The 22,574-nt window shown below is 44.8% G+C and overlaps 1 protein-coding gene across 1 annotated transcript in view; it reads left to right on the forward strand.

The window, feature by feature from the left end:
* The first annotated feature begins 1,305 nt into the window (after positions 1–1,305).
* Positions 1,306–22,574, forward strand: part of LHFPL6 (LHFPL tetraspan subfamily member 6) — a 254,066-nt gene continuing 232,797 nt past the window's right edge. The window contains exons 1-2 of the mRNA XM_075337307.1: positions 1,306–1,508; positions 7,650–8,198. Of these exons, the coding sequence (XP_075193422.1) occupies positions 7,814–8,198 (385 nt within the window). The 5' untranslated portion in view covers positions 1,306–1,508; positions 7,650–7,813. The remainder of the gene's footprint in view (positions 1,509–7,649; positions 8,199–22,574) is intronic.

Raw genomic sequence — 22,574 nt, forward strand, 5'->3', positions numbered from 1 at the left:
ACACACACTGTATATAATATAGTACATACACACAATATAACACACACTGTATATAATATAGTAGATACATATAATATAACACACACTGTATATAATATAGTACATACACACAATATAACACACACTGTATATAATATAGTACATACATATAATATAACACACACTGTATATAATATAGTACATACACACAATATAACACACACTGTATATAATATAGTACATACACACAATATAACACACACTGTATATAATATAGTACATACACATAATATAACACACACTGTATATAATATAGTACATACACACAATATAACACACACTGTATATAATATAGTACATACACACAATATAACACACACTGTATATAATATAGTACATACACACAATATAACACACACTGTATATAATATAGTACATACATATAATATAACACACACTGTATATAATATAGTACATACACACAATATAACACACACTGTATATAATATAGTACATACACACAATATAACACACACTGTATATAATATAGTACATACACACAATATAACACACACTGTATATAATATAGTACATACACACAATATAACACACACTGTATATAATATAGTACATACACACAATATAACACACACTGTATATAATATAGTACATATATATAATATAACACACACTGTATATAATATAGTACATACACACAATATAACACACACTGTATATAATATAGTACATACACACAATATAACACACACTGTATATAATATAGTACATACACACAATATAACACACACTGTATATAATATAGTACATACACACAATATAACACACACTGTATATAATATAGTACATACACACAATATAACACACACTGTATATAATATAGTACATATATATAATATAACACACACTGTATATAATATAGTACATACACACAATATAACACACACTGTATATAATATAGTACATACACACAATATAACACACACTGTATATAATATAGTACATACACACAATATAACACACACTGTATATAATATAGTACATATATATAATATAACACACACTGTATATAATATAGTACATACACACAATATAACACACACTGTATATAATATAGTACATACACACAATATAACACACACTGTATATAATATAGTACATACACACAATATAACACACAATGTGCAATCAGCGTCTCCCGGAGCTGCTCCTTCCATCTCTCCCTCGGAGCCTCGTTGTCCGGGGGGCGTGGCCTCCTGTGATTGATGGTTCCCTGTGTGACCCTCAGGCCCCGCCCCCTGCCCGTGCTCCGGTCTCCAGGAATGTAGTAATGAGATTTGCGCTGTTCGGCGCTGAGTGCGGACGGCGGAGAGCGGAGTGCGGGGCCGGCGGCTCTGAGTGCACGGGCTGCGGGTGTGTGCGGCGCTGAGCGCTCCGGAGACGCCTGGACTTGCCGGATAGATGTGCAGCGCTGCCCGTCCTGGAGGAGGAGGACATGCGGCATCTCCGGGGTGAGTGAGCGGCGCAGCACAAGTTCTCCGGGAGGGAAACTTTCCTGACTCCACCAGTGACAGAGGGAGCTCCGGGAGAGAGCGCGGCTCCGGGGCTCCATCACTCACCACCCGGAGCTCCTCAGGGACTGTCCAGGAGGAGCTAACGGAGGAGCGCACGGGAGACCCGACCGGGAGCACAACTCTGCAGGGGTGACACATGGCATAAACTTACAGAGGAGGAAGGGGCAGAAACCGGAGACCACCCCAGCCCTGTACATCACAGGGGGCTATTACAGTGTGTGTCTGTGTGTGTATGTGTGAATGTATGTATGTAATATATATATATATATATATATATATATATATATATATATGAATAATACTGTGTGTCTGTGTTAATATGTGTGTGTATATATATATATATATATATATATATTGTATGTGTGTGTGTATATATATATATATATATATATATATATATATATATATATATATACTGTATATGTATAATAGTGTGTGTAACTCTGTGTGTGTAATTCTGTATGTGTATATATTTGTGTATATATATGTGTGTGTGTGTGTATATAGTATATATATAACCACTGTGTAATTAATAGATTGGCCCCGGCCCCTCAGTCCTGCCCTCGGGGGCTGATTCTGTCACTTGTGGGGCTTTTGTCTGTGGTGAGGATGTAGGGGGGTGGAGGTGACTTCTGTGGGGGCATTAGTTAATGGGGAGCTCCACATGTCCCAGCACTGATGGGGTTACTAGCAGTGTCGGCCAGGACCCGGGTGTCCCAGTGATGCTCGCATCCTACAGATCACACAGGAGCAAGAAGAGATGAAGGAGCGACACCTGAGACAGGGAAGCGGCAGCGAGGACAGAGCTGCACATAGTCAGGGATTCTCCACTATCAGGTTCTGTGTTTATGAAATCAATAATCATATTGCTAATCACTGACCGCGCTGATCGCTCCCTGCTGTTCCTTCTTCTTCTCGCTGTTTGCGGTGCCGATCCTCCAGGTGGGGACATTTCCCCATATTCCTGCACAGCTCAGTGATGATGGAGGACTTGTCACTCCTGGAGTTGTTCTTTATCACAATGATGTATATTATTTGTATTTCCAGCTCTAGTCAGTAATGGTTGTAGAATACTAATATTACAGCGGAAACGTAAAGTAGTAAAACAGAAATTGACTGGAATTGATTGACAGGATGTTTTTTTGGGTCCAGAGTTGGAAGTGAAAAGGAAAAAGTTTGCAGAAGTAGAGATGTAGCCTGTCAGTGTAACTGTGTAGTGTGCCGTCTGCCAGCACCAGTACCCCGGCGTCATCAGTGCAGGGCCCCATAGAGAATAAAGCTAATGTGCACTGCCCTCCTGCACCGGGGTCAGGCCAGTGATGACTGCACTACTGTTCCCAGTGGATGATATGACAATATGACATTGGTGCCACGTGACCGCTGCAGTCAGTCAGTGGTCACTGGCTGACTGCAGCCTTTACTATTTTGTCAGAGTTGATGTCCTCGCTGACAAGATGTTGATGAGATGCAGCTGATCAGCAGACAGTGATTGGCTGCAGCGGTCACTTGACACAACAGTAACATCACCTGTCAGGAACAGGAGCGCTGATATCACTGGAGCGACCCCGCTGCAGGAGAGGAGTAGTCATTATTTGTGGTTTCCTTTGGACCCTGAATTGATTACACAGGGGCTGTCCGGTATAGAGTTGTGATAGGAGACTGTGGCCGTCCTTTCTGAACAAATGCATAAATAAAGAAATTATGTTGTTTTTTCCTTTTTTCACTGGTCTGACTTGTGATTGATTTGCTGATCCTTTTTGAAGTTCCTTTTTTTTCTTCGGCCGGGCACTGTGGGGCGCACCAGTTAAGCCTAGCCAAGTTTTATGGACTTTTGCGTGATTCTATTTGGCTATTTGCAGTGACTACACTCAGTGTGGTGTTTGCTTTGGCTATTTTGGTTATTTAACCCCTCAGAGTCAAATCGTCATTTTGTGGTTAACTTTTGTTATGGGCAAGTTCTAGTTTAGGGACTCCTTAAGGGGGCTTTACACGCAGCGATATCGCTAGCAAGCGTACCCGCCCCCGTGGTTTGTGCGGCACGGTCAAATCACTGCAATATCGTTAGGACCCGTCACACGGAATTACCTGCCTAGCGATGTCGCTGTGGCCGGCGAATCGCCTCCTTTCTAAGGGGGTGGTTTGTGCGGCGTCACTAAGCGGCCGCCCAATAGAAGCGGAGGGGCGGAGAAGAGTGGCCCGAACATCCCGCCACCTCCTTCGTTCCTCATTGCCGGCAGCCGTAGATAAGGTGTAGTTCGTCATTCCCGAGGTGTCACACGTAGCGATGTGTGCTGCCACAGGATTGACGAACAATCTGCGTCCTCCACAATCAATGATTTTTTGAAAAGGAGCGATGTGTCAACGATGGACGATTTGGGGAGTATTTTCCATCATTAACACTCGCTCGTTGGTGTCACACGCAACAACGTCGTTAACGATGCCGGATGTGCGTCACGGAATCCGTGACCCCGGCGATATATCGTTACATTCGTCGTTGCGTGTAACGGGGCCTTAAGGGAATCCCAGGGAGAGTCATCAGTGAACGGGGCCAATTGCGCTTTTTAGACTGGTTTCACACATCCGCTTTTCGCCGTCAGGCACGATCCAGCGAAAAAACTGATGCGACGGTTCCGGCGAAAAAAAACAAATCTTTCGCATCAGTTTTTTTTTCCATGCGTTCCTTCCATTTTTTTTGCCGCAGCCGTTGTAATACTGATCATGCTCAGTTCAAAAAAACGTATCCGTCGTTGGATTCCGTCATATGCCGGATGACGACGGATCCGGCGCCCATAGACTTCCATTATACAACATGCCAGATGGCGCCTGGTCTGTTTTTTTGCTGGAGACAAAAAACGTTGCATGCTGCGTCCTTTCCAGCAGCCAGACGAAGAAATTGCGCCTCATCCGGCGGACGCCGCATATAACGCAAGGCCGTCCGGCACAATCCGGCGCTAATACAAGTCAATGGGGAATAAAACTTATCTGGCGCCGGATCCGTTTTATCCGCATTTCACCGGATTGTGCCTGACAGCAAAAACCGGATATGTGAAAGCAGCCATAGGGTGCCGAACTCCGCAGCAAGGTAGGGCCATCCCTTACTGACATTCATAGGGCCCTGTAATAATTGTATATTGTATACGTTTACTCTCACTCCCCTCTATCAACTAGTTTTCTGTCTGTTCCCTTTTTTTTTAAGGGAGTTTTTCATTAATATCTTCACTTACTGGGTTTTTAAAGCATATTTAATAAATTTGTAAGTTTTAGGAATTTTTTTTCTGTTAACCAACTCTTTGGATTCCTTCCATATTGTTAATTGTTAGCTTTTTGATAGAAGACTGTGTATATAATTATAACTTATTGATTAACATCCCGGCTCTTTTTGGGCTTAGGAGTCAAGTAGGCGGTCTTAGTAAGTGACTGACAGTGGTCGGACCCCTACCCTGCGTATAATATTCAAGTTTCCCCTAATGACAGTATTGAAGGTAATTGAGACTTGTATTGTTATATACCTGCACAATATATACTGTCAGCGGGCAGTCACTGAGCCATGCCGGGTATGCCTATTTTAAAGTGTGGAAAATAGGAATTATGATTTCAATTCATAAATAAAAAATGTTTATAATCAAGTAAAGCAATAATCATGCTCATAAATTAGCTTTAGTCATCAGGGAAATCATTATTTTTAGTCACAAGAGGCCGTGGATTGTGAAGGCTGCAGCCTGTGTACAAGCTGCGCAATTACAGGGTATTTATAGAGGAAAGGCTGATGGCCTCTGATCGAGGGTCTCCAGATCGAGGGTCTCCAGATCGAGGGTCCCCAGCAAACAGCCACTCACATCAGTATACAAGGGTGTGTCAGACTTCCAGTCATTTTTGAGTGGTGTCAAAGGCTTCTGTCAATTACATTTTATACTTAATCGTTAAAATATTTAATCATATTCTTATAAATACATATATCATATTTTAAATATTAATGAATATTTATTAGTATCGCTCCATAATATGCTGCTGCAGCCACAGATCGTCCCTGGAACCTCTTTCCTGGATGTTACTCCTCACATCGGTGGCTCTTAATGCTGGTTACACATTCATGTTTGCCCGCTTGACATGCCATAGTGAACACTACTTTCTTCCCATGTACTCCCCTTAACTTTGCAGCGACAGGTCGACACGTACCCTCCGTGGTCCTCAGTTGCCTGCCTCCATCACATTCTGATGTACAACATGTCTGTGCTAAGTATTGGTAATCAGATGCATCCGGGGACCCTTGTGATGGGCAGCACTGAATTGACATGGACTTTAAAGAGGCGCCTAAGCCAAAAGTTATGATTAGCAGAGTTAGACTATTTCTTATCACCTCTATATCTGCCAGCAGTCAGTGTCAGGGAGTAGGGGGCGCAGTGCTTAGACAAAGGGGGTGGGGTAAGAGGGCTTAGGGCTTAGCTAAGAGGGAGGAGGGTAGGTGAGCGTAAGGCTTAGCCAAGGGGGTAATGGGGCCAGGGCTTAGCCAAGGGGATGGGGTAAGGGGGGCCCAGGGCTTAGCCAAGAGGGATGTAGTAAGGGGGCCAGGGCTTAACCAAAGGGGATGGGTTAAGGGGGCCAGAGCTTAGCCAAGGGGGAAAGGGGGCCAGGGTTTAGTCAAGGGGGATGGGGTAAGGGGACCCAGAACTTAGCGAAGAGGGAGGGGGTAAGGGGGCACAAAGCTTAGCCAAATGGGAGGGAGGAGGTAGACAAAGGGCTTATCCAAGATGGAGGGCGTATGGTGGCACAGGACTTAGCCAAAGGGGTAGTGAAATGTAGCGTTATCCAAGAGGGAGGGAGGAGCAGGGTTTTGCTGAGGGGAGTGGGTAAAGGGATATAGGGCTTATCCAAGGGGGAGCAGGGTTTAGCCAAGGAGGGGAGGTGGATGCAGGATTTATCCAAGGGTGAGTGGGCTAGGGTCGAGCAGGGTTTATCTGAGAGTGAGAGCGAACAGGGCTTAGCACAGTGGATAGGGAAAACAGGGCTTATCCAAGGGTGAAGGGGAGCAGGGCCTAGCTGAGGGGGCATGGAAAGCAGGGCTTAGCCAAGGGGGTGCAGGGCTTAGCCTAAGGGGAGGTGGTGGGAAACACAGGGCTTAGCCTAGGGGGAGGGGATGAAGGTTTAAGCCAAGAGGGAGGAGGACACAGGGTTTAGCCAAGGGGGAGAAGTTTAGTGTTTCTCCTATTGCAGAGGGGAGAGGCTCCTTCTGCAGCCGCTTACTTTACAGCCAGACACAGGACTGCGAGAGGAAGGAGGAGGAAGGTAATGTTTTCGAGGACACAGAACTTATTCTCGCTGTATATTTCTTTCATTTTGATTATAGGGGCAGTCAGTATGGGATCAATGAAGAAAAGGAGATGAAGGGAGGAATATCTGGGGATTTTTTCTGGGTACTTTATAAGTTTGGTCCAACAGAACCTTTTGAAGTTCCTGATTTGTTAGTCAATGGGCCAAGTTGATTTAGTAGCGTGATATCATGAGCCGTTATTGAATGACCATTACACAGATATAAGAGAAGGCTCCTATTGTTGTGTGAATGTGAACAGACGTTAATAAATCAGCTATTTCCAATATTATGTGTTACTTGCTAGAATTGATTACTAAGCATTCTTTCCTAATCCTTGGCTTGACAGAAAAAAAATCGACTTTTTTATATTTTTTTTTTTGCGCACTTTTTGCCTTTGATTATTTGTCATACGGATGAACCCTTTCCAACAAAGAGTCTTTTAAAGGTCTGTGCATTCTTTCAGGGATACTTGTCCGGGTATTGTGCCGCGGCTGAATATCCCAAGGCAACCACTCATTTGTGTCTGTAAATTAAATTTCCTGATTGAGCGAGGCGAGTTCAGCCGTTCTTTCCCCTTTACAGTCCAGTGGCTGCTACATTCAACCTACGAAGAAAAGTGAACACAGTGATCCATTAACATAATGCCCTTCCTTTCTCATCATAGATAAACATTGTTTTGACATGAAAAGAATATTTTTTTTCCTTATCATCTGAGTCTTGTTTTATTTGCTTTCCTACTAATAATTATATTTGTTTTCCTCCTTCCTCAGGAATCCCTTAGCGGAAAAGTATTGACTTCAGCCTCTGGAAATTGATCCGTACAGGATTACATTATATTTGGGAATTGCTCAACACATTATCTTCCCTTGGATAACCTTGTTTGTTTTTAACTCTGTTTAACCTTTGATGAAGTTTACCTTGTTGGTTGGGCATCATGGCATCAAGCTTGACATGTACCGGGGTGATCTGGGCACTGCTGTCCTTCCTTTGCGCTGGAGCATCTTGCGTGGGTTTTTTTATGCCGTATTGGCTTTTGGGCTCTCAGTTGGATAAACCGGTGTCCTTTGGTACTTTTCGGAGATGTTCTTACCCTGTTCGAGATGAGAGTCTGCAGACCACAGTCATGGTGGAGCAGTGTGGTCGCTACGCCTCTTTCCAAGCCATCCCAAGCCCTGAGTGGAGAATCTGTACAGTGGTTACTGGACTTGGATGTGGTCTTCTTCTTCTGGTGGCTTTGACCGCTATCATGGGATGCTGTGTTTCTGAGCTTATCTCCAGGACTGTTGGAAGAGTGGCTGGCGGGATACAATTTCTTGGAGGTGAGTTATGATTTGTGACTTATTTTTCATAACTTTTGATGGATATTTGGGACCTTATTCTTTCATAAGTATGCGTTTTCTTTTTTATTTTTTTATATATATACATTATATTCACCTTACTGTCCAATTTCTTGTCTGATGTTCTTCTTTTGTTGTTAAAGGTTTTTCCCATCTTTAGAAGTTTCCACCTATCCTTGGTAATATCTTGCTGATTGGTAGGAATTTGACTGCTGGACCCCATTTGATTATCAGAACAGGGCTCTGCAGAGTCCAATCTGAATGGAGCGGTTGACGGGCATGCAGACTACCTCTCCATTTCTCAAGGGTCAGCCAGAAAAGCTGAACACGGCGCGAGGCTGTTTCCGGCACGGCGCGAGGCTGTTTCCGGCACGGCGCGAGGCTGTTTCCGGCACGGCGCGAGGCTGTTTCCGGCACGGCGCGAGGCTGTTTCCGGCACGGCGCGAGGCTGTTTCCGGCACGGCGCGAGGCTGTTTCCGGCACGGCGCGAGGCTGTTTCCGGCACGGCGCGAGGCTGTTTCCGGCACGGCGCGAGGCTCTCCTCCTTTCAGACATGACATTTTTAAGCCCCGTTCTCTACATCAGTGGTCCTATGGATAGCTGATAACTTCTAAAGATGGGACTAGCCCTTGCAATAAGTAAAGTTTTTAATTTTATAATTTTTGTTATATTATATTAACTCATTACTGAATTTGCTGAGGTTCAGAAGGTTGCAGGACTCTGGGTTATGTCTCACAATGTGACAGGAACACTAATTTTTTAGATATTAAATGGGCATAAAGCAAAGCATTTAAGGAGCGTATGTTTGGAGGTTAGTATTCCTTTATCACATAGATATACTGTATATACTCTTAATATATGAGTGCGCCTAATTAGATTCTACATTAGGGATGTTTTAGAAAGAGCAGATTTTCCTTTCACAATCCAGCAGTGTTCTAGGCTGCCCATCAAGGGCGGCCTTTTTGTAGCTTTCAGCAGAATCATCAACACTGCAACATTGTTGGAGAATGAACTGCTTAATTAAAGATTTACATCAATCATTACAGTAAATATTAAATACCTGGAGGATATAGGAAAGAAGCTGATATACACAAAACTCAGAAGTCATACAGTATAGTCTAGAGAGGAACTGCAGACATATCATTTAACACAGCGCCATCTGCTGTCTGCTCATCAGTCCCTCAGCATAAGACTGCAGCTGTTGTTGCCTCTAACGGGACTGAAATGATCTTTGCCCCCTTCCTCTCCCTGACATTAAAATCCATGAGTTCCTCACCTTTTATGATACAATTTATTAACCAAACCCAATTGTATTTGGAAAGCACTAACTAGTATATTTTTTATTGTTTTGGTTGGACTCCCGAGTGTGGTAACTAACTTTAAGTGTTTGGATAAACTCTCACGGTCCCTTGAACATAATGCATAAATGACTAGTCCGCCCCTGCTGTCCATTCAGAAGTTCAACAATATCAGTTTGCTTGAACCTTTATATTGGTGGGAATATGTTAACACTGCATATTTTTCCAGTGTTTTTGAGTGGCTTGTCTTCTAAAAATAAGGCAAAAAGTAGGGGGGCACCACTGAGGTACCGGGAACTTAGAAATTCCATATGGTATCAGAATCTCCGGGGGGCACTGAGAGAAGCAGCAGGAATAATTTAATCTATAGAAAGGGTTAGACGTGGTCAGAGGAAAAATGTTATGGAGCGACATGGTTGCAGGATGAGTGTTGAGCGGGACGGACATAGTAGGAACAACTTTTATCCTTAATGACTTTTTTGTTATTTTAATGTTGTTAAGTAGGTTAATTGGTTAGTTTATGGAAAATCGAAATACTATCATAAATGTGTATGAGGAGTAGTTGTATAGCTCTGCATAATACGAAGATGTTCAACCTACTGTGATACTGTACATGTTTGTTATGCAATGATCACATATCTGTTTTATACCCTTGTACCAGTGTTTAATAAAAAAGATCTGATTAAAAAAAATAAGGCAAAAAGTGCTCAGAACAATTGTCCTATGTGTTTCAAAGGAAAAACAATTTTTGTTCTTAAAGGGAACCTGTCACCAGATTTGGGGCCTATAAGCTGCGGCCACCACCAGTGGGCTCTTATATACAGATTTCAAACATGCTGTATATAAGAGCCCAGGCCGCTGTATAGAACGTAAAAATCACTTTATAATACTCACCTACACGGTTGCTACGGTGCAGATGGGTCAGATGGGCATCTCCATTCTCCGGGTTCGGTGCCTCCTCTTTCGGCCATCTTCGTCCTACTTCTTCTGAAGCCTGTGGCATGACACGTCCTACGTCATGCACACAGGCCGGCATTGAGGTCCTGCGCAGGTGCACTTTGATCTGCCCTGCTCAGGGCAGATCAAAGTATTGTAGGGTGCGTGTGCATGATGTAGGTCGTGTCATGCACCCCGCCTTCAGAAGAAGGAGGACGAAGATGGTCGAAAGAGGAGGCGCCGAACCCGGAGAACGGAGACGCTCATCTGACCCATCTGCACCGCACCGAACGTTAAGGTGAGTATTATAAAGGGATTTTTACATTCTACACAGTGGCCAGGGCTCTTATATACAGCATGTTAGAAATCTGTATATAAGAACCCACTGGTGGTGGCCGCAGCTTATAGGCCCCAAATCTGACAGGTTCCTTTTTAAGTTCACTCTTTTCAGTGTCTTTTAAACGTTTCAGGCTTTTAAAACCACCAGAGTGGGAACATTTTTCAGGCATTTTCCACTAGTAAGATTGTCCATACTATATCATAAAAGTAAATATGAAGGCTAAAAAAACCACCCGGATTACAACAGTTCATCTCTTTGGGCGTTTTGTAAGCATTTTCACATTATTCCTTTTCTTGGTGGATTTCTAAAGTAGAAAGACTGTTAAAAAAAAAAACTAAACAAAACGCTGATAGGGAAAAAAATGTTGAAAAAATGCTTAAGAAAACGACCAAGAAATATGGAAAAAAAATGCCGAGAAAATGCCATGAAAAAGGATATAAAACTGAAGTGTCTTCCACTTCATGATGAGATGTCAACTTAAAAATAATATTATCAACTTCTTCTCATGAGAATAAGAACTAAAGTTCTGATCTTGAGGTTGATTAGCTACCGAATGTTTTTGGTTTTTGACTTTGGTCAGCTGGAGAAGACAGGTGGCACCAGGACGTTTCATAGATGGCATTCTGAGGTTCCTCTATGGTAGGGGCAGTTTTTATGCATTTACCAAGTGTGGGGTCTTTCCATTGTTCCTTAATAATTCTGAATATATCTTGTTGGTGATTTTTATTTGTTTTTTGGTCTGAGGATGTGGTGAGGGATTGGATAATTCCTGTAGGCATCTAGGAATAGTGAGGAGCAAGGCAGCTGGACGTTTACTACAGGCGGCAGCAGTTACTGGATCACCGACAAAAGTTTTATTTCTTGTTAATATTTAGCTGTGAGTTTGATAGTAAAAATGATGTAAGTGAGGTGGAATGTGCTCCTGCCCACGAGAGGCGGCCGGACGGGGTCTAATCACACAAACTAACAGATATTTTTACTGGTTTTTTTTTTTTTCTGGGATGGGAGAAGTTTTATCTACCACCTAATCACTTGATGAGGTCATCACTACTTCTACATGACTTTCATAGACCACATGTGAAAAATACTTTACAATATATAAGTCCAGAATACTTTTTTTTTTTATAAACTCTGATATTTATACACAGATATACTGAACATATAAGTAGAATGCAGCATATTTTATGTTGTACCGATGGTCTTTAGCATGACAGTGTATGGCCCAATTTCCTCCATTCCATACCGTATCCTCCTTCAATAATTACCCATTGCCGACCCTTAAACCTATATAAATAACCACATTACACCATCTTCGGATAAATTTGGCCACAGCGGCCATTTTATTAACATAACAACATAAATAACAAAGTTTGGGGGGAGGTTCTTGAAGCTACCAGATTTGGCACATATCACCAAATTACTAAGTATACTTATTTTACCCCCAGCTGAAGGGCACCATGCCACAATAAGTGGCCCAGAAAGTATAACACCACCAACTCCCAAGGCACACCCCCATCCAGAGCCCCGCTAAGTGCCAAATCGCCAATTACTTATTCCATCCGGGAGGGACTCTTCTATATAAATCCCCCCCGAACCCCAATTTCACCAACTCCAAGGACCCCACCCCACCACCACAACCACTGTGATATGAAAATCAAACCTCTCCCCCCAACATGGTTCCAACTAATTCTTAGATGAAAACAAAGAGGGCGGGTAGGCGGGGCTCCTTTCTGTGTGCTCCCCACAAAATGGCCCCTTTTCCCGCACTTTTCCTTATATACCCCCAATGTCCGATGCCCCACCCCCTCTTATTGCCCTGTTCTCAAAACCAGCCCTTTTTCATTCCCTCATGGACCAACCCCTGTCATGTGGGCCTTCGCATACATTGTTCAGCTCCGGCCCCTTCTTTATCTTGAGGAACAAATCCACATCAATGTCCACATACTGACTAATAATGGCAGCTAAGGGATATCTATACAGATATTGAGCCTGGGGGTCCCTCAAGGTGACTTATTTTGTGCCGATTTTCTGAAAATGTAAAAACATGGCAAATTCTCCCTGTATCTGGAAATGTATGTAAACAAAAGCATCATGTGCGCACGGTCTAATGTGGAATGTGACTTTATGCCGGGGACACTTTGTCCGAAGATCTGTGTCTCGTGGCAGAAGATTTGTCTGCTTTTTCTACCTGGAAGCTTGATGATGCCGGAGAATGGAGAGGTACATTGTGGCCCGCCGGGTAATGCAGCCAGCAAAATGTCGGACCCATTTGGATTTTTTGCAGATTGCTTGTTGTGATTCCCTTTGGGTACCTTATTCACATGCATTGTCTGCATTGTGCTGCCATGTAGCCAATCCCATGGGAAGTTCTGGCAACTTTGTGATGAGGATGGCAGAGGATACGGATAATTTGCGCAGCAATCTGAATTATTGAGAGCTGACTACATAGAACAGTAGGGCATTAAAAATCAATACAACCTGTAACCTTTGCTCTGTATTTAAGCTGATGTGTTCGATTTATGACCATTACATGATAACGATGAGTAATTTATTTATTATACTTTTACAGCGGTTTTCCAAGGACATAAACATTTTTGTCAATTTAAATTAATTACATTTTTGTATATATTGAAGTGCCGATCCCCCCTGGTCTCCGGAAGCCCAACTACCACGGTCTTCCTGACACCAGCAGGGAACTATCTCCCTTTCTTGTGTCTGTGATATGTGCAGGATTTAGTAGGCCGATTGTGTGATTCTGTCCCTTTTTTGATCACTGGTGATGCAGAGACAGTTAAGGGGGCTGCCTTAGGGGGGCCATGCAGGAAAGGGGAAGACACTCAATGCTGTTGTCAGTGGAAAATGGAGCTTTCTGCAAACCATTCCCCGAGACGACTTTATGTCCATGGAAACATTTTTAAAACTAAGATGGATAGACTAGCTAGTAAAGTCTTTATTAAAAGTGATAAAGGTTATTTATGAGCGGGCATTACCATGCTCAGGTTCTCGGTACTCGTAACTAGTGATGAGCGGGCACTACCATGCTCAGGTTCTCTGTACTCGTAACTAGTGATGAGCGGGCACTACCATGCTCGGGTGCTCGGTACTTGTAACTAATAACGAGCGAACACTACCAAGCTCGGGTGCTCTGTACTCGTGAGCAGTCAGACACCCATATAGGCTAGACTCGTGAATTGAGTATAATGGAAGTCAGTGGGGAACTTGAGTATTTTTCCTCAAGATCTGGGAAAATTGACTTCATTATACTCTGTACTCAAGTCGCACCCATCCGAGTGTCCGTCTACTGGTTACAAGTACCGAACACCTGAGCATGGTAGTGCCCGCTCATCACTAGTTGCGAGTACTGAGCACCCGAGCATGGTAGTGCCCGCTCATCACTAGTTGCGAGTACTGAGCACCCGAGCATGGTAGTGCCCGCTCATCACTAGTTGCGAGTACTGAGCACCCGAGCATGGTAGTGCCCGCTCATCACTAGTTGCGAGTACTGAGCACCCGAGCATGGCAGTCCTCGCTCATCACTAGTAGAAATTTAACACGCAAAAGAGATTAGGTCAAGATTTAGGATATAGTGAGAAGTATACAAGGCACTCCCAAGATGATTTGAAGAAAAATTTATTCATGTGCGTAACAAAAACGTTTTCGGTCCTATGTGGACCTTCCTCAGTAGCAGCCCCCATACAGCGGTGGATTCCGCGTCTGGCAGCCCACACAGCGTGTTCCCTCACACACGTGCTACTGAGGAAGGTCCACATAGGACCGAAAACGTTTTTGTTACGCACATGAATACATTTTTCTTCAAATCATCTTGGGAGTGCCTTGTATACTTCTCACTGTTTGGCTTTGGAACCTGAAGTGCACCCCAATATCTCCGACGCATATATAGGAAGTGCCATTCTCTTCTTGCTAAGATTTAGGATATAATCACTAAAGAATCTGAAAGCAACCCAAAACGAAGAGCCCTTGGGGATATAAAGACATAAGGACAGGGATTTGTGCAAGGTATTACATGCCCTTTCTGCTTGTACAAGCAACGTACAAATTGCAGGTAGCCGGTGCACTTACATATTTGCTACTGGCACATTTTTCTTTTATAGTGAAGTATCTATAAGTCAATGACTAAACACATATATCTTGAGATTAACTCTTTATTGGTATGTGCACATAGCATCTTTTTTTGGTAGAGTCCGCCTGAAAAAGCAGTGCAAAAGCGCCCCATAAAGTGGACATAGTGCACAGCAATGGCAAACGACGTCCTCACAGAAGCCGCCTGCTCTATATACCTGATATTATGGAGTAAAACACATCGATGGCACAGCCGCTTCAAGTACTACGCCATAACCTCTGGCACTGCCAGTTCAGTAAAACGGCCGCTGGAGAGCACAATAAAAAACCCAAAACCACAACACAAAAAGCCAGAAAATTTGTGCAAAATGATGGTTTCCCCTATTATTTTCCATGTTGCAACCACTGACTGCATTTGCTGGAAACTACACAGCTAACATGATTGTCATGGATGTCACAAATAATGCCTCCTGACTGCTTCCTCAAAATAATGCTCTCTTCAGTTCAGGTCTAGAGTTCAGGCCTAAAGTTTTGATACCCCCTGATTGTCCTCAGCAAAAGTAATAATGGCACCAGTGTGCCATCCCTGCAAAAAAACCCCTTTTTTTTAATTTTTTTTTTTTTTTTTACTTATCCAAAGAACCATATGATCTTCTCCCGGGCGGAAGGTCGTACCACAAGATCCATCTGTACCCATGATATGTTAACCCCAATACAGTGCATGGTGGAGCTTGTTTCAAGATCCGAGACATCAGGCCATGTACACAATCCCAAATCTTCAGCTGTAGCCACACTATTACTACTTTTCTATTTTTGCTCCTAACTGTTTTGTGCCCGTGGCAGCTGTTCTTGGGGCCTGACGTCAGGTATAGGGTTGGGGCCTGACGTCCGGTATAGGGTTGGGGCCTGACGTCAGGTATAGGGTTGGGGCCTGACGTCAGGTATAGGGTTGGGGCCTGACGTCAGGTATAGGGTTGGGGCCTGACGTCAGGTATAGGGTTGGGGCCTGACGTCAGGTATAGGGTTGGGGCCTGACGTCAGGTATAGGGTTGGGGCCTGACGTCAGGTATAGGGTTGGGGCCTGACGTCAGGTATAGGGTTGGGGCCTGACGTCAGGTATAGGGTTGGGGCCTGACGTCAGGTATAGGGTTGGGGCCTGACGTCAGGTATAGGGTTGGGGCCTGACGTCAGGTATAGGGTTGGGGCCTGACGTCAGGGATAGGGTTGGGGGCCTGACGTCAGGTATAGGGTTGGGGCCTGACGTCAGGTATAGGGTTGGGGCCTGACGTCAGGTATAGGGTTGGGGCCTGACGTCAGGTATAGGGTTGGGGCCCTGACGTCAGGTATAGGGTTGGGGCCCTGACGTCAGGTATAGGGTTGGGGCCCTGACGTCAGGTATAGGGTTGGGGCCCTGACGTCAGGTATAGGGTTGGGGCCCTGACGTCAGGTATAGGGTTGGGGGCCTGACGTCAGGTATAGGGTTGGGGGCCTGACGTCAGGTATAGGGTTGGGGGCCTGACGTCAGGTATAGGGTTGGGGGCCTGACGTCAGGTATAGGGTTGGGGGCCTGACGTCAGGTATAGGGTTGGGGGCCTGACGTCAGGTATAGGGTTGGGGGCCTGACGTCAGGTATAGGGTTGGGGGCCTGACGTCAGGTATAGGGTTGGGGGCCTGACGTCAGGTATAGGGTTGGGGGCCTGACGTCAGGTATAGGGTTGGGGGCCTGACGTCAGGTATAGGGTTGGGGGCCTGACGTCAGGTATAGGGTTGGGGGCCTGACGTCAGGTATAGGGTTGGGGGCCTGACGTCAGGTATAGGGTTGGGGGCCTGACGTCAGGTATAGGGTTGGGGGCCTGACGTCAGGTATAGGGTTGGGGGCCTGACGTCAGGTATAGGGTTGGGGGCCTGACGTCAGGTATAGGGTTGGGGGCCTGACGTCAGGTATAGGGTTGGGGGCCTGACGTCAGGTATAGGGTTGGGGGCCTGACGTCAGGTATAGGGTTGGGGGCCTGACGTCAGGTATAGGGTTGGGGGCCTGACGTCAGGTATAGGGTTGGGGGCCTGACGTCAGGTATAGGGTTGGGGGCCTGACGTCAGGTATAGGGTTGGGGGCCTGACGTCAGGTATAGGGTTGGGGGCCTGACGTCAGGTATAGGGTTGGGGGCCTGACGTCAGGTATAGGGTTGGGGGCCTGACGTCAGGTATAGGGTTGGGGGCCTGACGTCAGGTATAGGGTTGGGGGCCTGACGTCAGGTATAGGGTTGGGGGCCTGACGTCAGGTATAGGGTTGGGGGCCTGACGTCAGGTATAGGGTTGGGGGGCCTGACGTCAGGTATAGGGTTGGGGGGCCTGACGTCAGGTATAGGGTTGGGGGGCCTGACGTCAGGTATAGGGTTGGGGGGCCTGACGTCAGGTATAGGGTTGGGGGGCCTGACGTCAGGTATAGGGTTGGGGGGCCTGACGTCAGGTATAGGGTTGGGGGGCCTGACGTCAGGTATAGGGTTGGGGGGCCTGACGTCAGGTATAGGGTTGGGGGGCCTGACGTCAGGTATAGGGTTGGGGGGCCTGACGTCAGGTATAGGGTTGGGGGGCCTGACGTCAGGTATAGGGTTGGGGGGCCTGACGTCAGGTATAGGGTTGGGGGGCCTGTCGCCGCGTCAGGTATAGGGTTGGGGGGCCTGTCGCCGCGTCAGGTATAGGGTTGGGGGGCCTGTCGCCGCGTCAGGTATAGGGTTGGGGGGCCTGTCGCCGCGTCTGGGGGTTGGGGGTCTGTCGCCGCGTCTGGGGTTTGGGGCCTGTCGCCGCGTCTGGGGTTTGGGGCCTGACGCCGCGTCTGGAGGTTTGGGGGCCTGACGTCCTGTATGGTATGGGGTTGGGGGCCTGACGTCCTGTATGGAGTTGGGGCATACTGTGCTGCCTAACCCATTGCTTAGCTTAGCAGACGGCTCTGACAGACAGTTTGTTTATTGGGGTGATGAATCCTTTCTCCAGATCAGTAGTAAGGAGACATATGTAGACTGACATATCAGCGCTTCTCTACCAAGCCGGATGGAGTTTGCATCCCAAATTGCTGCTATCCCCCCTCAAGTCTGCGCTCTGTAATTGGGAACAAATGGACGGGATGTCGGTGACGGCTCAGACTTTATAATTGCCAGATCAAGATAATGGATGATCTTTAGATCAGTGAATGTTGATACATGTTACACTCTACAGCCCTGGAACAAGACAGTGATGAATGGCTCCATATAACCAATGCACCAAAAATGGCCCGGAAAGCCTGCATTATTCATGAGTGTTGTGTGAAAACATGCGTTGCGTTGTGCTGCGATCCAGCCTCGTCTCCGGATGTGCCATGTTCTTATATTCCTCGTCTTATTAATCACTTCAGTTTCAATTGTCACAGGGCAAAATCGTAGGAAAGGAACATAAAATCTCCGGCTTGTGCTCGCCGGCCGGGAACGACCACAGTAAAACCTTTATTTCTGCCAACTGAAAATCGCATTGATTAAAAAACCTCCTTAAGCAGCAGTTTTAAGTAACTCAATAGGATTATATATGGGCTAATGCGTCCCTCACTGTACATTATAAGGATGTAATAAGCCACTCCGGACTACTTCCACTATATAAAAGGAAGACGCCTCAGGCCAAGAACCTTTTGTAGAGGTCGTGATGAAATAAGGTGACTTCAGGTACTCGTAATATCGTCGTACAGTAGTAAGACTTGTTAAAGGAGCTTTCTAGTTATCTTCTGAGGATTCCCTGGGGCACCGGGCTTGGTAAAGTGCCTGGAGCCATTTGTCGATTGCGGATTCCATTACTCAGGATCTCTGACTAAGCGTTTGTATGGAAGGAAGCAGCCATCATTTGTAGTGAGGCCCTTACTACTCATGGGCAGAACGGTTCTGCTTGGGAATAAACAACTTAGAGGTCATCTTAATAATGAGTATTAATTAAGACCTATTCATCACAGAATATAAGCAATATATGGAAGGGTTCTTTACAGTAAGAGTGGTCACACTGTTGTATAAGACCGTTATGTCAATTCTGATAACAGAATTTAATATGACTAGATTGTGTTAGAAAACTTGACGTGAAAATAGCAGTCTATAGGATTAAGCAATGATAATAGTAAACCTGGTAATATACTCACATAGGATTCTTTACAGTAAAAGTGGTCGTACTATGGAATGAGACTATAATGTCAAACTTTATAACAATTTAATAGAACTAGGTTGTCTTTGAAAACCTGACATATTAAAATATCAGTCTATGGCAGTAAACCATTACAATAATAAACCTGATAATATACTAATGCAGGGTTCTTTGCAGTAAAAGTGCAGTAAAAGCTTTACACGCTGCAACATCACTAGCGATAACACCCGCCCACGTCGCTGTTTCATCATGGGGGTGATCGCTGCCATAGCGAACAATATCGCTACGGCAGCGTCACACGCACCTACCTGCTTAGCGATGTCGCTGGAGACACCGAACAATCTCTCCTTTTAAGGGGGAGGTTCGTTCGGCGCCACAGCGGCGTCACTAAGCGGCCGCCCAATAGAAGAGGAGGGGCGGAGATGAGCGTCAGGAACATGCCGCCCACCTCCTTCCTTCCGCATTGCCGGAGGACGCAGGTAAGGAGATGTTCATCGTTCCTGCGGTGTCACACACAGCAATGTGTGATGCCGCAGGAACGACGAACAACCAGCGGCATGCAACACCAACGATATTATGAAAAGGAGCGACGTGTCAACGATCAACGATTTTTGACATTTTTGCGATCGTTGATCGTCGCTCCTAGCTGTCACACACGACGCCGGATGTGCGTCACAAACACCGTGACCCCGCCGATATATCGTTAGTGATGTCGCAGCGTGTAAAGCACCCTTAAGAGTGATCATAGTGTGGAATAAGACCGTAATGTCATTTCTAATAACAGAATTTAATATGACTAAATTGTCTTAGTAAACCTTACGTGAAAATAACAGTCTCTGGGATTAGGCAATGATAATAAGAAACCTGGTAATATACTCACATAGGATTCTTTACAGTAAAAGTGGTCGTACTATGGAATGAGACTGTAATGTCAAACTTTATAACAGAATTTAATAGAACTAGGTTGTCTTTGAAAACCTGACATATGAAAATATCAGTCTATGGCAGTAAACGATTACAATAATAAGCCTGATAATATACTAATGCAGGGTTCTTTACAGTAAAAGTGGAATGATACTGTAATGTCAATTCTGATAACAGAATTTAATATGCCTAGATTGTGTTATACTGCTATTTTCATTTGTAAGCTTTTCTAAGACAATGTAGTTATATTAAATTCTGTTATCAGAATTGACATTATAGACTCATTCCATAGTACGACCACTTTTACTGTAAAGAACCCTATCTGAGGATATTATCAGGTTCATTATTGTAATCGCTTACTGCCATAGACGGCTATTTTCATATGTAATCTTTTTTTATGTGAGAAAGCGATTAACATGATAGTATATTCATACAGGATTCTTTACAGTAAAAGTAGTCATACTGTGGAATAAAATCGTAATATCAATTCCGATAAGAAAAGGTAATAGCACTAGATTGTCTTGGGAAAGCTGACCTGAAAATAGCATTCTATGGAAATAAATGGGAGGCAAAGGTCCGTGACATGACTAAGATGGTGCTGTTGATATCTTTGGTTCATAGAATTGTATTTTTATAAGAAATCCCTTTAGTTCATGGGGCTTTACCATTTTAGCAAGATAGCAACTATCTACACAAGTGATTACTTGCTGGAGATATCCAAGATAGCGGCGTACATACTGATGGTAGAATTTGCTAAGTTGACACAACCCCCTTTAGTCTATGTTCACACGCTGTTCATTATTCTGCACTTTTTTTTGTTTTCTGCAGCCAAAATCACATTTTGACAGTAAAACATTCTGCATCCAAAATGCGTGTTTTATGGCTTTTGCACGTGTTTTTTTTTTTTTTTTTTTTTTTTTTTTTTTTTTTCTTCTTTTTCAGTGCAAATTACAGTGGGGTTATTGGCGGGTTTTTGGCAACTTTTTTTCCCCACTTTTTGCTTTCTGTGGGTGCAAAAACGCTGAAAGAACTGACATGCTTCAGATTTCAAAAACGCTGCAGCTCTCAAATTGGATGGAAGAAAAATACCAAGTGTGTGTAGGAGAGTTCTGAAACCTCGTAGCTTTTGCTGATGCTGTAAAAAGCAGTTCTAAATTTGTATATACATATAAAAAACAATAAAAACGCAGCAAAAAAAAATCTACAAAAACGCTGGGTGTGATCAAAGCTTAAAAAAGAACCTGTCAGGTCTGAATTTCCTAAAAATAAAAGCAGAGCAGGTTAGAGGTGATAATTAGAGTTTGTCTCCATCGCTAGCTGTCATCGGAGAAAACCGTGTTATAATGGCGCTGCTTCCTGCTCCAGACATCGGGGAGGGCACAGCGGTCGCGGTTCTTCACCAATCATGACCGCTAGTCAGTGGATTGAATTAGGGTTAGTTTATCGTTCGGTCCCTAGAGTTACAATATTTGGTAGAAGACCAGGCATAATGGTAGGTATAGAAGACCAGGAATAATTGTAGATATTACACACACATACAGTATACTAGAAGTGACGACAAACATTTATAGGACCCTGGTCCAGTGGCCACATCAGTAGTCTATCGTTGCTTGCTCAAACATGGTAGTCCATGGTTGTTGGTTCAAAAACGGCAGTCCATGGTTGCTGGCTCAAAGACGGCAGTCCATGGTTGCTGGCTCAAAGACGGCAGTCCATGGTTGCTGGCTCAAAGACTGCAGTCCATGGTTGCTGGCTCAAAGACTGCAGTCCATGGTTGCTGGCTCAAAGACTGCAGTCCATGGTTGCTGGCTCAAAGACTGCAGTCCATGGTTGCTGGCTCAAAGACTGCAGTCCATGGTTGCTGGCTCAAAGACTGCAGTCCATGGTTGCTGGCTCAAAGACGGCAGTCCATGGTTGCTGGCTCAAAGACGGCAGTCCATGGTTGCTGGCTCAAAGACGGCAGTCCATGGTTGCTGGCTCAAAGACGGCAGTCCATGGTTGCTGGCTGAAAGACGGCAGTCCATGGTTGCTGGCTGAAAGACGGCAGTCCATGGTTGCTGGCTGAAAGACGGCAGTCCATGGTTGCTGGCTGAAAGACGGCAGTCCATGGTTGCTGGCTCAAAGACGGCAGTCCATGGTTGCTGGCTCAAAGACGGCAGTCCATGGTTGCTGGCTCAAAGACGGCAGTCCATGGTTGCTGGCTCAAAGACGGCAGTCCATGGTTGCTGGCTCAAAGACGGCAGTCCATGGTTGCTGGCTGAAAGTCCATTCAATCTGAGGCAGCAGGGAACCAAACAGATTAGGGAAAGTACTCGGCTCTAGTCCTGTAGCCACTAGTCCAGGATCCAGTGAATTCTTTTGCTCCTCTCTAATGTACATTGCACATGTAAAGTTTGCACAGAGCTAGTCTATTCTTACCTGATTATGTATCTTGGCAGCTCGTAGGTTGAAGCTATTTTCTCGCCCTTGGCTATATAATATAAACTGCATTTTTAAAGCAAAGTTTCCTGTTCATTCAATATAGCAGAGGTGAATTTGCCATTTAACTCTGAGTCAAGATATCTCTGAGCTGAGATGAATCAGACGTAGTATATTAATATATCACACTACAGTATATTCCAGGTGTTT

The sequence above is a fragment of the Anomaloglossus baeobatrachus genome, chromosome 2 (assembly GCF_048569485.1).
Source record: "Anomaloglossus baeobatrachus isolate aAnoBae1 chromosome 2, aAnoBae1.hap1, whole genome shotgun sequence".
NCBI lineage: Eukaryota > Metazoa > Chordata > Amphibia > Anura > Aromobatidae > Anomaloglossus > Anomaloglossus baeobatrachus.